We start from the raw sequence: 15256 nt of genomic DNA on the forward strand, positions 1-15256 counted from the left end.
AAACATTGGTCAACAACTTCATAGTTTGAAATATTAAGACTTTCTACACTGGGGTTCACTCTTGAGAAAGGCTGGAACTAATTAAGCCACCACAACATGTGAAAAATGTAAGCAGTGATGATAAAATATTTTAAAAGAATTACAGTCATTAGTGATCTTGCAAAACGAAAGTCACAGAGCTGAAATGTATGTTACAAAGTCACCAAATTTAGCTGCCAAAAGTGCTTGAGGCTGAGAATGAAACAGGCCATGTAAACAAATGACTTTTTTTTTTAACTGAATGACCTACATATGAGTTCTCTAGCTCAGCTTGAACTATAGTGCACAGCTCTTAACACTTGGCGTTAAGAGATGACACTGAACAGATGGCCAAATATGAAGTCTTGTGTCAGGAGAGCTGCCATGGCTGACTGAGACTATTGAGGAGGGCTGAGAAGAGTGCGTTGGCCAGAGCTGGTTCACGGTCTGAGAGGTTTGCAATAGCACAGAGAGTCACATACTGGGAAGCTCCAGTCCTGCGGTCACTAGCTTGCAATGAGTACTGCTGTGATTTGTTTTGCTGATGTAATGCAGACATGCCCAAGTTTAACAATAATTCTCATGCACTGATTACAACAAGATGTATACCCTGGATTAGGCACAAGATCTGTGTGGTTTACTACACATAAGTTCAATTATTTAGAATTCAGAAAAGCATAAAATGGCAATCTTTTTGCTTTATGTTAGCTTGATGACTAACTCCATTGCTAAAGGAAAAATATATGTCCAGGTTGGAAACAAGCCATTATCATAAACTGTCTTTGTAGATACAATTGTGTTCTTAACCGTTATATGTTCTAGTGCTACATTATTTGACAATATTGCCACTGTGAGAAATAGTGCTATTTAAACTCGTTTTCTCTTAAAATATTTTCCATGTGTGAAAACAGTTATATACATATATATATACATAAATATATATACATATATATAGATATCTATATCTATATATATCTATGTATGTATGTAGAGGGGTGCCAAAAAAATGTATACAAGTGGACATTTGGTCAGCGTTGCTCAAGCAGTAGTTCGCCATAATCAGAAGTGCCTGGATGCTGATGGTAACCACTCTGAGCACCTCTTGTAATTGCAGAAGTCAAATGTGACTTGTATTCATCTTTTGTTATCTGTACATATGGAGCATTACAATTTTAATAGTTTTTTCCTTTCTTAAAATGTGTATACTTTTTTTTGGCACCTTCTGTATATTTGGAGCTAAGGCATATATGGCCCAGGATTCTGGAAAAGAGCTCTTAGGCAATATCCAATTGAAAAGCTTAAATTTTTATTTCAAACATCTGTGAAACCATTCCCATTTTTTTTCCCCTTCTGCTGCAAAGAAATGGTCATAATACAACTAAATATAGATACTTACACACCCTTGCAATGCTGTATACTCACAGGTGCAGCTCACGTGATTTCTAGCTAAACACAGAACTGAAATGACTTCCTTTCCTTTCAATAGCGTCGCTTTGACTTTGTAAAAAATTTCTTTAATTCTAGGAGTACTGGGCTTGTCTCCTGCCACAAAACCCTCTTTTGTGGGAACAGAAGAGCTGGAGGGACACGGGAGAGGGGCAGGCAGGAGGGCAGGGGACAGCCAGGCGCCTCTGTTGGCAGCTCCTGCTCTTTTTCCCTGGGCTCTACTGGAAGCCTGTAAAGGGAAACTGCTGGGCTGTTCATACAGCTTTGGAGTGGCGGGAAAGGAGAGCAATTAAGAGGAAAAACTGCTGGCTACAGTGTCAACTCACCCAATGACTCGGATGAGGGACAGAAGACAGACAGGTGGCATGCCTTCATGGAGGGAGGCTGAAGGCTCAAGTCCTTTCCCTACTATACAGTTGTCTGGCGGAGAGCTACAGAGGTCCATCCAACGTCCCTGGCCTTTCCAGACTATCCAAATGTGTGTGGGTTTTTTTGGCTTACGCTGGGTTTGAAAGAATTTGTCCAATGTATATATTGGCATTGCTAGTACTGATGAAATTTCAGCCCATTTTTACAATGTATAGGCTCATAAAGTGAGTGTTTTCCTGACGGTTTGAAAACTGGTGTTTTCAATGGCAGTTCTTTCCAGTCCTGTTTCTGGCCCTACCAATGACTGATGTCACGTGGCTGTTTTAAACTGCTCCAACCTTCTTTCTGATCCGACACATCCATGGGATCTGGCTCACCTCTGTGAGTAATAATGATAATCTGGCAATTACAACAGAAGACTGAAGTGGGGACCTTTCAGAGTCTCCAGGGAGGAGAGGCATTTCCAGTTTTGTAAAGCTACCCAGATGATGACGAGGACACATCCCCTATGGCGGTGTTCTCTCCCCTCTTGCCTCCAGTAGCCTTTATCTAGAGCATATCACCACCATGGATCACGATATCAGGATACAGTAAGTCCTCACTTAACATTGTTGATAGGTTCTGCAACTTTAAATGACACGATGTATAACAAAACCAATTTCAGTATTGGCTAATTGATGTAAACAAGAGTTAAGTTCCCACAGCATCTCATCAATGTTATAATGAAAAGATGTTGAACAAAACAACATTATTTGAGGACCTGCTGTAATTTTTGGTAACATTCCATAAATCTAGTCGAAAGCTATGTACCTGTCTTATATGTAATTTACTTTATTAAATGTTAACTTGCAGAACCTTTGACTTAATCCTGATTTTTCACATAGCTAACGGGTTATTTAGAATTGGCTTCTGGCTGTACCCTTCACCACCTGTGTAATTTAGTGGGTAGCAGAACGATTCAGGGCTGGGCTAACACTGCTACATCCACATGGTGTTGTGCCTAACCCTAGGGCCGGGTTGTACTCCCCAACACATAAAAATCTCTTCACAGATTGGCACAGACAATAAATGAGGCTCTGAAAGTAGGACCACTATCGCAGCAGCCGTCTAACACTGTTGCGGACCGAAGCCCCGACCACGACAGGGAAGTGTGTTCTATGCCGAGGTACACACCTCTTCCTCTGAACTGTCACTCGGGTCATTGTCTAGTGAGGCACTCAAGGAGGCCGCCTTGGGCTCCAGGTAGCAGAGGCACAGAGCCAGAGGGAAGGAGAGAGTGAGGGCATATGGCACTGAGAAGGAGGCGGAGAGCAGAAAGAAAAAGATGAAGAGGAAACAGGGCACGAGGGAGGGTGAGCGAATTGGGAGATAATGCTGCAAGCTCTGCGGGAGGAGGTTGGTTTCAGACAGGTTGGGAAAAGAGAGGTATCCATCGTCATCTAGAAGAGAAGGGAATGACTCAGGGAGCTGCAAGGAGAAGGAGAACAGGGTGGTCCCTTTGCCAGTTTGCTGTCTGTAGCCAAAGGCCACATCTCGATCTCCTAGGTACGGCTTCCCTTTGCCCTCAGAGTCCATGGAGGGCTCTCCGTGCACATGCACGGTGTCTTTAGGTGGCTGGAAGCCTGGAGGTTGGTGGTCATTCTCCTTACACCTCCTGCGGAGCTCTGTGGGAGATGCCAAGGGACAGTGGTCTGATGGGGGGGACAGAAGGCATGAGTCAGTGCCAAGCCCAGGTGACTGATGTGAAAGAGACAGAGACAGAAAGCAGCAAACAGAGGTGCAAAAGGACAAAAAGAAAACTGCAATTAGTTAATTTTCTTATGGGTATCAATATAAAATTGTAAAACAAGAATTTTAACACTAGGGTTGTTCATGAACTTTAAAGTACTCAAGCTGCATGCCAATGCTACCGCGAATGGCTACCATTTTCCCATCAGACAGTCAAATCTAGTTGGGCTTTTAAAAAAAAATCAGAAGATATCTGTGGGCAATTGTCAAGTCTACATGGTTCACACGATCAAAAAATTTTGTTTAGATAAACAACTCTAGAAAGTTTTAGGGTTCTGAGAGCAAACATAACTGAGAACTTAAAATTAAGACTTCCAATAACTTCTCCTGATCTCCAGCTAACAGATCTATTGCTATAGTTTAATTGGATTAAAAAAAAAAAAGGATTTCCAAACTAAGAAGTTTCTGGCCCCACTCCTATCTGATGAGCAGTTCCAATTGGGGAATCCAACAATTGGCATTTTAGAAAGTCTGACTCTCCACAAAAAATTCATGTTCCTTTGAAAATTCCTATTTTGGCTCCTTTATCCTTGATATAAATGGAACTTGAACTCCAATAAGTGGTTTCAACAAGCTAACTAGCAAAAATAATGTTTTTCTTGTAATATGACTTATATATACTTACTTTGTATTATTTATGGTCCATAAATAAGAGAAAGATACAATTTCCCAGACTTCTGGCTTTTTTTTTTTTTTTTAAGTAGATAAATGATACTTTTAACTGCCCTGGTTTGAGTCCTTAAGAGGCAGGTATGCTCACAAACGTGCTTCCCAGTGAGCTTGGGCTTCTGCAGGGGAAAGTGAGGCTCTTCACATTCTCTCTGGCCCTGGCAGTCGCAGTCAGCAGTGCCAGTTTCCTCTGCAGGTGACAGAGGGTTGGTGAGCAAGGAGGGGAAGAGGAGAGCAAGCCTCAAACAGGACCTGTGCACAGCACCAAAGCTGCTATAGCCCAGGGAGATCAAGACGAGGTCTCCAGTGAACTTGAAGATAATTAGACTTCCACAGCTCTCTGTGACACTGTGTTTGTGGGTGTACGTGCATGCATGCATACGTGTGTGTGTGTGTGTACACACTCATGTTTGCCTAGTGACCTGATAGCATGGAAATTATCCAGCCTGCTTTGTGGCAGTTATCCAATTCTGACTTGGTAACTATAGAGACAGAGGGTAAGAAAACACACAAATAAAATTATATTATGAATATATTAGAATTTAGAAGTGTCCCTTTTTGGTATTAGACAAGTACGTCTTTTCCTAATAGTCACGTGACGTTAAACATTGTGTTTTAAACCAGACCCTGCACACAACTGAGAATAATGTAGAAGCTACAAGCTGACTTCTACATGCAGACAATTGTTCCCGCAGTGGCAGAAGGCCAGGCACCTGAGGTGATCATAGCTGGGAAATACGCCTCCTCTCGAAGGAATAGGGAACCAGTTGTTTGATAACTATTTTTAGTAATACATTTTCACTTTGTTTAAAAAATGAGTGCCCTCTACATTCCTTTTTGAAGATGAAGAATAAAATTAAGGTTTAATCTTCCATGCTGTACATTAACGTGGCTTTTAAAAGACAGCTTTGCACTGTGGAAGATGAAGACAGCCTCCCGCCTCCTTCAGTACTTGGCTCCGGCCATAGCCTTTCTGAAGCATTTTTGGATCAAAGAGTTGGTGGCTTCTCAGGCACTCAGGCTATGAGAGTCCTTGTTTTCTTTGTCTTTTTATTTTCCCATGGCATAAATGGCACAATGTGATGATCGCTTAGTGCTACATGTTCGATAAACAAATTGCTGGTCTTTTAAAATCAAATAAAGTGAAACTGCCTGGATTTATTTTGGGAGCAAACTAAAAGTCATGTGCTTTTATGTGCCACTTAATCATATTTACACATCCATGAGAATCACATGATTTTCAAGAAATCATGGAACACATGTGCTGTTCAGGTAACGTTACCTTGTTTTCATGTCCTATTTAAAACCTGCCTTGACTTAACTTCTTAAGGAAGAGTGCAAGAAAAAAATTCAGAGTAAAGCACATTTTAATAGCACAAGTGATCCAAATAGTCTTGCTGTCATTTCCTATCCTGTTTTTATTTTTCTGTTTGGCAAATAATTTTATCCTAAAAAAATCATGGACTGGGTCATTTGGAATATCCTAACAGAACTACAACTACAATATGTTTGTTGACCTACCCATTTAGCTGTCACTGTTAAATTCTTGCCAAAAGGAGCATTTTTCTATTGCATCCTAGGTGGTGAGTCCCAGCCATGTAAACCTATATTTGAATAGCCGATGTGCAAAAGAACATTTTTGAATCAAATTTATGCAAGTTTTTGCATAGCCTGTAAGTTATACAGCATTCTTATTCTGCTATTTCCTTTCACTCTGTACCATGTACATCGCAGGAGCCACTCTGTTATTCCATATTATTATGTATAAAGCTCCCAACGTGTTTTCTGACTTTTAGGGAGCTGCTGTGTTATATACAAAACCTCTAGCCAGAAGCAGGTTGTCTATGTGTTTTTTGACTTTTATTTTCTAAAAAGTTGCTTTATAGTGTTGGATCCCCAGAAATAAACACACACTTAAAAATAAATTGAATTTTGGGTGAAATGAAGTTACAAAATTTAATGAAAAATACACCTTGGAGAAACTACTGCCAAATTCACTTTCCATCTTCCCTTGCAACTTTCTGCCTTAATACTGCTTTCCAAAACTTGCCCACTCACTACTTTGATGATTAGATTATAATCCTAAAACTGAGAGAGGAAACAGTGTATAAACACACAGGCTATGGTCACTCAGCTACTTTGCAGTCAGAAGAATGGCAATGTAATCATACTGTATATCTAAAAAAATATACAGTACTTGGGTAGGAGAATGGGGCCAGAAACAAAGCAAACAGCCTTAGTGACAGCTCTGAAATGTGAGCCCAAATAGAAAAGTGTAATATGCCATTAAACATATTTTTAAGAAATACAGACAGGACAGCTGTTGAAAGTCTTATACAGCACATCAGCTGTTAAAGTAAAAATGCTCAAAAAGTTAAAAAGGGCTCTTTCACAGGAAAAATGTTGACAAAGGAAATAATTTAAAAATTGACAGTATGAATGAAACTAATGCTGAAATATGAATTAGCCTAAATCTTAACACATTCCTGGCTTATATACTCAGTATTATTTAGTAGTTCTCAACAGTTTGAGTAAGCTCTAGGAGGCAGCCTGGGAGATGTACCTTTCCCTCATGCCGTATTGCTGCAACAGGCGTGGCTTCCTCCGCTTTTTTCCGTCTGTCCTCTTCCTCGTCACGCTCCTCCTCGGCCTTTTTCTCTGGAGTCACAGTCGTGATCAAGTTGGTCTGAGAGATGCCCTTGGTTGTGGCATACTGGCCAGTGCCAACCTCTGCAGCAGACACAGAATCCTTCATGTATATTTCATGGTTTTCATTCACTGACGCTAAAAGCAAATACAATTGAAGAAATAAAGTCTGAAATAGTTAAGTCAGAAGACAGATAAACACCACCAATTGTCCCATTATGGAAAAAAATACCCCTACAAAATACCAGGTTTGCATTCGGAAGACAAGTCAGCACTGCAGGTACCTTCATCTAAGCGCTACTATAAACTCAACTTTCTGTATCATTTACGCTAGAGCGTTTTAAAATGATTTAAATGCTCGTCTGTTGAAGCCACCAGAATAATTTCCATCCATTCTCAGGCTCTATAGTGAGGATGTGTGTCAGGGTGGATACGAGTTTAAGGATGGAGGACTGAGCGGCACCTCAGCCATAACGGAGTAACTGGCTGGGCACCGGCACCAGAAACAGTGGCAATTCCCACAACTGATAACATTTTCAGTAGACAACTGATCTACTGCGCTTGACTTTGATCATATCATTAAAAGTGCCATTCACCAAGAAGCACTGATATTTTTTAAAAAATTATTAATAATAATGATTTAAAACTCTCCTGCAACATAAAAAAGCCACATACAGAACTATGGAAATTAACCATCTTGGTTGAGATTATAAAATTCAGATGGCACCTCCATTCAATGGAAGGCAGAAATGTTTTAATTTCTACTGCACTTTAAAAAGATATGCATACATATCTACCACGATATGCACACATTCATTTTTCTCTAATATTTTGGGAAAACAAGACAAAGATTGCTAATGAAATTCATGCAAAGGCAAGGCATGCAAACATAAAGAGATACAAGATACAGCCTTTCATCCCAGTTAAAATGTCTTAGTGAAAGAGATGCTTGATTCAGTTCAATTTTTAAAATCTGGTACTCTCTATTTTAGGTTTTAAATATCACACTATTCACTGAGATTTATAATTGCTGCTTTTCAAATACACAGTACCTAATCACAGGCAAAATATAATCTGCTTTCATATTTTAGTAAGTTTAAAACATAAATGTCAGAAAAGATTCTAAAAACCTTTTAATAATAAGCCATTTCATTAAAATACCTTCACTAAGATATTTTACATCTTGTTATACTGATAAAAAGCTCATATGAGATATAGTTTTCTAATGGGCCAGTTAGGCTGTTCTATAGTAGATGCAACCTTGCAAAAAGCAGTTTATACGCCAACATGCGGCCATAGCCCCCAGATCAGCAGCACAGAAAACATACTAGAATTGGCAGGACTTCAAAGAGTGAGAGACAACACATACTAACATCACTTTTGGGCAGGGAGGAAGAGACAGCATGATATTAGTACTTTTATTTCATATTGTCTTCTGCCTTCTCAGCAATTGTCATCACACAAAAGGTCATGAGGAAAACAACATTCACAACAAATGTGTTCCCTTGGGTACACATCACTGAACAAAGTGGATGGTATTCAGGGGAAAAGATGTGATTCTACAAAAGTTCCTCCAACACTGACATATAGAATACACACATAGTTTAAAGAGATTTTCTGAAGGAGAAAGAAGAGGGAGACAACGCTGAAACAAAAGCTTCACTGTTAACATGGATATTTCAGTATCTTAATTCTACTTGAAACAGTCCTAACAAACACTTTATTCCAAAAGTTTGGCTCTAAGTTAGATGTTCCTAAAACAGGAAACTCTTAGAAGATACAGAATGGTAATAACCTCCTAGGCCAGCTGACAAAAGCCTGTAAGGATAGTTATCAATATAATTATTGAGATAATTACAATTACATCTATAATAAGAGTGCTTTGACACATGCCTTATTCTGTCTTTGCGACAACCCTGTCAGAGATGGTCTTATTCGCATTTTACAGGTGATGACTGTAACCCAGACAGGCGGGTAGAAACCATTCACCAACAGTTATACAACTAGAAGGCTTGGACTTCCGCCTGGATTTATCTATGCCAGGGGAGTGTTCTTTCTGCTTCACTAGTAACATACATAAGACAGCACTATTAACACAGCGTTTGCTTTTTCTATAAGCTGTTTATAACATCTTCCATTAGGAAAATACACTCTTTTTAATCAAGGGATTCACAGGGAGTATGTTGTTCACCAACCACACTGGGGTATGGTGAAAGGAATGGAGAACTGAGACTCCGGCGAGTGGCGGAAGAAAGATATGGAGCAAGGTGATCTCAGGCACTTGTAACTTTTATTTACTTTTGTTTATGCTTTTGCTTATTATTAAAATCATACACATGCTAGAAACTCCTAACTCTTTATGTAAACAGCATAGGTCTTCCATAAAACAGCTGATCTCCAGGTCCTCTGAATTAGAAGACAGGTCTGGCTACGGCTCGGTTCCTAAGTTAAGTACAAGTATTACTACAGCTTTCATGTCTTGTAACAGAAAGCACATCTGCATGTAACTATAGATATAATACAAAACTGTCACACAAAACAAAACCTGCTGAAAATTTATGATTATGTCATTCCTTAAACATGTTATTTAAGTGATTCTCTCCCTGGTTTACTTACACATTTGACTTAACAGTAGAAAATATTTACATAGCAATGCTCTCCCATTCCATCTGGTGTATAATTAATACTAACCAGGAGGATTTAACTTAGAGCCCTTTGTTCTGTTATTTGAATGTCCTCCTTTATCAGCTATTATTCAATGACTGATAAGAGTCGCATTTTAGTCATAAAAATTTTTTTTAGAAACAGAGATAAATTTAACTTCCAGTTTTCTTTCTGCAACAAATTGTTTAAGACAAACCTGACAATCACTGAATCTGCTGGCAAGGGAACCAAATTATTTCTAGGGAACGTGACTACTGTATTTAAAATGAGAGCATCTTTCTCCAAATTCAGGGTACCAGCTTAAAAAAGACATGCTCTTCACCCCTCAGTACCATTCTTTTATGTGATTTTATATAAATCTACAATAACAGACATGAGACTCACAAAGGCACATTTTTTTGAGGTTAAAACTTGCCCTCCAGCCACACACCAACAAGTGTTTTTCACTGCCTACTATCCAAGAGGATCCATGTTTCTCCGAAGCTCCCGATGGTTTCGTCCTATTGGGCAGCCACCAGGGGTTATTAGGGGCCGGTGAGTGGTGCCTACCTCCATCCAAGCTGCGAGACATGGTATAACGTTTGCTGGACGAGCGTTCGAAGTACGGGGCTGGGCGATCTATCAGCGCGCTGGCTCGTCTTGTCTGGGCTTGCGTTCTGCCGCTATAACGAAACTTAGACCCCAAGGTAAGGAATTTCTTTGGTGGTGCTTCGGGCAACAACAGTCTAAAGATATTAAAGAAAAAACACCAGGTAGGCTGTTAAATCAAATATTAAGAAACCTAACTTTTTACTCTGTTCTGAAAGGTAAAGTGCTTTGTGTAGTAAAGGATGAACACCCAATATGCAATAAGTGAATCAGATTTTATTAGAAAAAAATCAATTCCCATAGTATAGATCAATGAGGGTTGTTATAGAGGCTATAAGGAAAACGGGTTGAGTTGGACTAGTGAACTTGAACATCCCGTGCAACTGTAGAGACTCTGGTTCGATCAACCCAAAGAGCAATTAAATAGGTGGCGGTATTGAAGAAGAACAGTGATCATCTGTTATCGTGAAGACACAAATCTGATGGCCCTAGTACTGTATGTAAGCAAAGAATTCAGGGTTTTGAGACGTTACTGAAATAGTAAAGAATGGATTGGCCATACTATAAAAATAATAAAAAGACATTAAAGATAATTTTTAAAAAGGGGAGATGGGGCCATATTAAGTGTAAGACCAATTAAGGAAAATTCCTCAAATTTAGTCAGAAGTTCTTTTAGGATCTGTTATCAAGTAATAGCTATATAAGATGTCAGAGGAGTAGTAGCCTGGGGCGGGGGATGGGGGTGGTAGGTGGGTGGGTCGGTTATCACTTTACGAGGGGTTTAAATGTCTAACTATTACATTGCTTTGTACACCTGAAATTAATAAAATAAATACATTAAAAAAAAGAAATTTGGTTACAACAAACTTGAAGAACTAGAAAGAATATGCTTCCACATTCTTTTTCCCAACAACCTTTTTCAGTACGTGATTCCAATCATTCTAATTTTTCCTTAGGAATAAAACCAAAATAATCTCTACCTACCTGAAAAATGTATGGTGTTCAACACATACTTTCCATAAACGCTTGGCAGCTCGATGGTTTGGTAGCTTGAAGCCAATGGTACTTTCGAATTGTTCAAACTAAATTCAAAAAACATATTAAAGAGTAAAGTTTGGAACCATAAATAACAGAAAAGCAAATAATTTACAAAATCATACCACCCACAAATTTTTCCTTTACTCACTAAATCAATTGCTGCATAGCCATTATAAAAAAGAAAAAAATCTCCTTATATCTATCTCCTTAAAATGCTGTAGGTATAGACGACGGCATCACGTATATAGTAAATGTCTTATGTACCAGTATGGATCTTATGAAAACTAAATGCAAAAAAGGATATTTGGATTCCTTCTAGGGACCAATTTGTCCTGATCTCATTTTTAAGCCTAACTATCAGGGTTTCTCCATGACATCATGACTTCAACTGGAAGGTAGAGAAATAACCAAAAGGTTTATAGTCTGTAGCATTCTCAGGATGACATTTTCTCCTACTATCTGGTCTGGAAATATGTATATATCCTAGATCTTTGATGACTTGATATCAGATATTGCTGATGTTATTTGTGCATTCCAATATGGATTATTATGTCAAATGCTACCATCTCTTGATATTATATATAAGATCAGAGATTAGGAGAACACATTTTCATATTTTTCAGCATGTGTATATAGGTCAGATGATACTCTGATCAGCCACTTGATTTTTCAAGGTGAAATATCTGATTTCCTGAGTAGTATATTTTAATATTATTATTGTAGATACTCATTAATTTTTTTATTTTTTGGAGACAATATGCATCTGGCCGCCAGAGGGCAATTATCGTAAACAGTAAAGGCTTTCCGAAAGAACACAAAACCACCAGACTACTGATAGAATCAATAGCAAAAATAATTTATGTGACAGGGAAGCAAGGGGAGGGTTCCTCTGCATGGCATGTGAGATACACTTATGCTTGACCTCTATTTCTTCATTGTTGAGAGGGTCGGGGTGGGAGGCGACTGGGAAATACATCACAGGCTGCATTAGCTGCCATTGCCTTTCCTGATTTCTTACTCACTGTGGATGTTCATGTGCAGTGGTGGTCATGAAAATCACTACTGTCCAACAGACCTAGTCAATAGACAAGCCATCCCCCATTATTCATCCTGCATCTAGTTATGTCCCACATATTATGCTAAGGCCAGGGGTTTTAAAAAAGAGTCAACTCGTTCCTGCTGCAAGAAGTCGGGAAGATCCTTTCAAGGATGATAGAGGCCCCTGCACTTTTTAAATGTTTATCTATCTCGCTGTGTTTTGTATCCATTTCTTTCAACCTCTTCAGAGCATTCCTGCCAGTGATAATTACTTTTCATTCATTCTTCTCAGCCTAGAAATATGATTGTAAAAAAGGGAAAGGAAACAACTTTCTCTGAGCTTGTTTCTGCCTGAACCAGAACTCTCACCTGCTCACTGCTGAACATCATGAAGGAGAAGCCTCCGCGACCTTACTCCTTACCTCACTGCTACCTGCCAGGTTCTCCTAACACCATCCTGAACTCTTAAATGTCACAACAGAATCTGACTGTTAACTTGGATGTACTTTGCTTAATTTTTACCCTGCACCTTCTCTGTAACATTTGGCACTGCTGGTTAACCACATCCCCTGAATCTCATCTCCTTATCTCCTTGACACGATGACTGTTTTTTTGTCCCTTCTTTTCTTTCTCTGGCTGTTATTCTTAATCTCCTTATGTGCCTCTTCTGCCTACCTCTTTCTCAAAAGTGGTGATAACCAGAGTTTTTGTTTTAGGGTCTTTTGTTTGTTTGTTTGTTTTCTTTAACTTCTCTTGTTCTTTGGGTAATTTATTTCATGCTTAGGGCCTTGAATAAAATGTATACAGTTGATGACTCTGTTCAGGTCCTATATTTCTTACTATGCAAGAATAACCCCCTGAAAATCTGTCCTAAAGGAATTTCAATTTCTTTTATTTTTTCTGAAATTCTCCCCCGTTTTCTCTCTTGTCTAATAATAATATCTCCATCGACTTTTGTCATGCAAACTGAAAACCTCTGATTATGCTGGACTCTTTCTTTCTTTTATCCTTCCCCCATCCTGTCTCTAAAACCGACTGTTCTGCATCTGAAATCTCTCTCTCAAATTTGTTCCTTGCATTCTATTCCTAGAACCTCTGCCCTAGTTTAGGTCCCATCAAATCACTAAGTAGCTGAATTTCATTGAGAAATCCATCATTCCGAGATATTCATGAAGTTATGTCACATCCTAATTTAAAACCGTCACGGCTCGCTACTATCTCCTGATACATTTCCCCAACTTCTCCTTCAGGTCTCTCACAACTAAGCTCATTCGGTATCTATGGAAGATTATCTCATCTGTACCATGACATCATAATTCCAAGTGTGTGAGTCTGTTTCTCTCCTAAACAGAAAGTCCCTTAAGGACAGGAACAAGGTCATATTTAGTTTTCTATTTCCAATGCCCAACATGGTGACTGGCAACAAATAGATGCTCACTTAATAAATACTTAAGGAATCCAAATGTATTTACATCACTTATAATTATTTTAAAATTTTATTGTAAAATTTTTTAAAATTAGTTTCAGCTATATAACACAGTGCAATAGTTATACTTTTTACCCCCAAAGTGACAAGCCCCCTCCCCAATCTGCCAACCCTCTCCCCCTGCCCATATCACACATATCTATTATAATTCCCTTGACTCCACTCCCACACTATACTCCACGTCCTGTGACTATATATACATATATTCAATTATAGTTGACATGCAATATTATACAACATCAGCTTCAGATGTAATTTTAACATGCAATCTTTAGGTAGTATTTTTTAAAATTATGCAATTTCAGGTACATGAAAAGCTTATAGATTATTTCAGTCTTCATAGACATGTATGACTTTATATTTACATTACACATGATTGCTTGCATTAACAGTCTGATATTTTAATTGTACTTCCCACCAGTGGGTAGGTTTATTTCGAAGAATGGAGATAATTCTTTTTGATACCAAAAAATGTTCAGAGACATAAATGAGCTACAATGAGCTTTGCCTCCATTATGTTAACTATACTGATTAGAATTGGAGATACTTATTAATTACCTATTAAGCAGATAATAACAGATATTTACTACTTGTTATGTATAAACTACTAAGGAGGATATAAATTTAAGTTGATAATGGATGTTGTTGTCCATGGAATTAGGCTTAGTTAACAAATTTTACTCTTTCATTAGCTTCTCTGATTTAAAAAAAGAAAAGGGTGGAAATGTATTAAGCTGTGGGACATTTACATAGTTTACACTCGGCATCCCTTATTCTACCGTATTTGCCGGCGTATAAGACGATTTTTTGGCCCTGAAAAATATGCCTCCAAGTGGGGGGTCGTCTTATACGCCAGGTACACTTCAGATAGACTGCCCATAGTGCTTGCCCCGTGCCATAGTGGCCTCCCGATGCCCGCCCACTTCATTCCACATACCGTTCAGGCATCAGCAGCGCTGCTGGGTGTATGCTCGGCTGTTATGCGATTTTGCTGTTATGCGATTTTACCACACTCGCAAAATCGCACACAGCCGACCATACACCCAGTATGATAGCGCAAAATTGGGAATCGCGATACCATACTGGGTGTATGGTCGGAAGAGGGGGTAGTCTTATACGGCGAGTATATAATAAACTCTGTATTTTGAGTGGAAATGTTAGGGGGTCGTCTTATACGCCGGCAAATACGGTAATCTTTCTGGTACCTTGACACACATTATCTCTAAGCTAGTCACTTTAGGATGCTATCAGATTTGGAGGACAGAGAGAAAGAGCACTGAGACATAACAGGACAGAAAGGAAGAAATCTATTTTTTATTCATAAAGAGATTTAATGACTAAGAGTTTCTTTTATACCAATGCTGGAAATATATCAAACATTATTCATGAACCTGGATTTTACATTAAAATATGTAAAACCAACTCTTTCAATTAATGTATGCAGTGGGAAAAATTGAAATAAAATAATAAATAAGAAGAGAACATTTTATTGATTACCGTTTATTA

The 15256-nt window shown here is 38.7% G+C and overlaps 1 protein-coding gene across 1 annotated transcript in view; it reads right to left on the minus strand.

The window, feature by feature from the left end:
• EPB41L3 (erythrocyte membrane protein band 4.1 like 3) overlaps positions 1–15256 on the minus strand; it is a 100071-nt gene that overhangs the window by 21947 nt on the left and 62868 nt on the right. The window contains exons 10-13 of the mRNA XM_019664703.1: positions 11173–11270; positions 10150–10325; positions 6854–7020; positions 3007–3570 (exon numbers count right to left, since the gene is read on the minus strand). Of these exons, the coding sequence (XP_019520248.1) occupies positions 3007–3570; positions 6854–7020; positions 10150–10325; positions 11173–11270 (1005 nt within the window). The remainder of the gene's footprint in view (positions 1–3006; positions 3571–6853; positions 7021–10149; positions 10326–11172; positions 11271–15256) is intronic.

The sequence above is a fragment of the Hipposideros armiger genome, unplaced genomic scaffold (genome assembly GCF_001890085.2).
Source record: "Hipposideros armiger isolate ML-2016 unplaced genomic scaffold, ASM189008v1 scaffold_428, whole genome shotgun sequence".
NCBI lineage: Eukaryota > Metazoa > Chordata > Mammalia > Chiroptera > Hipposideridae > Hipposideros > Hipposideros armiger.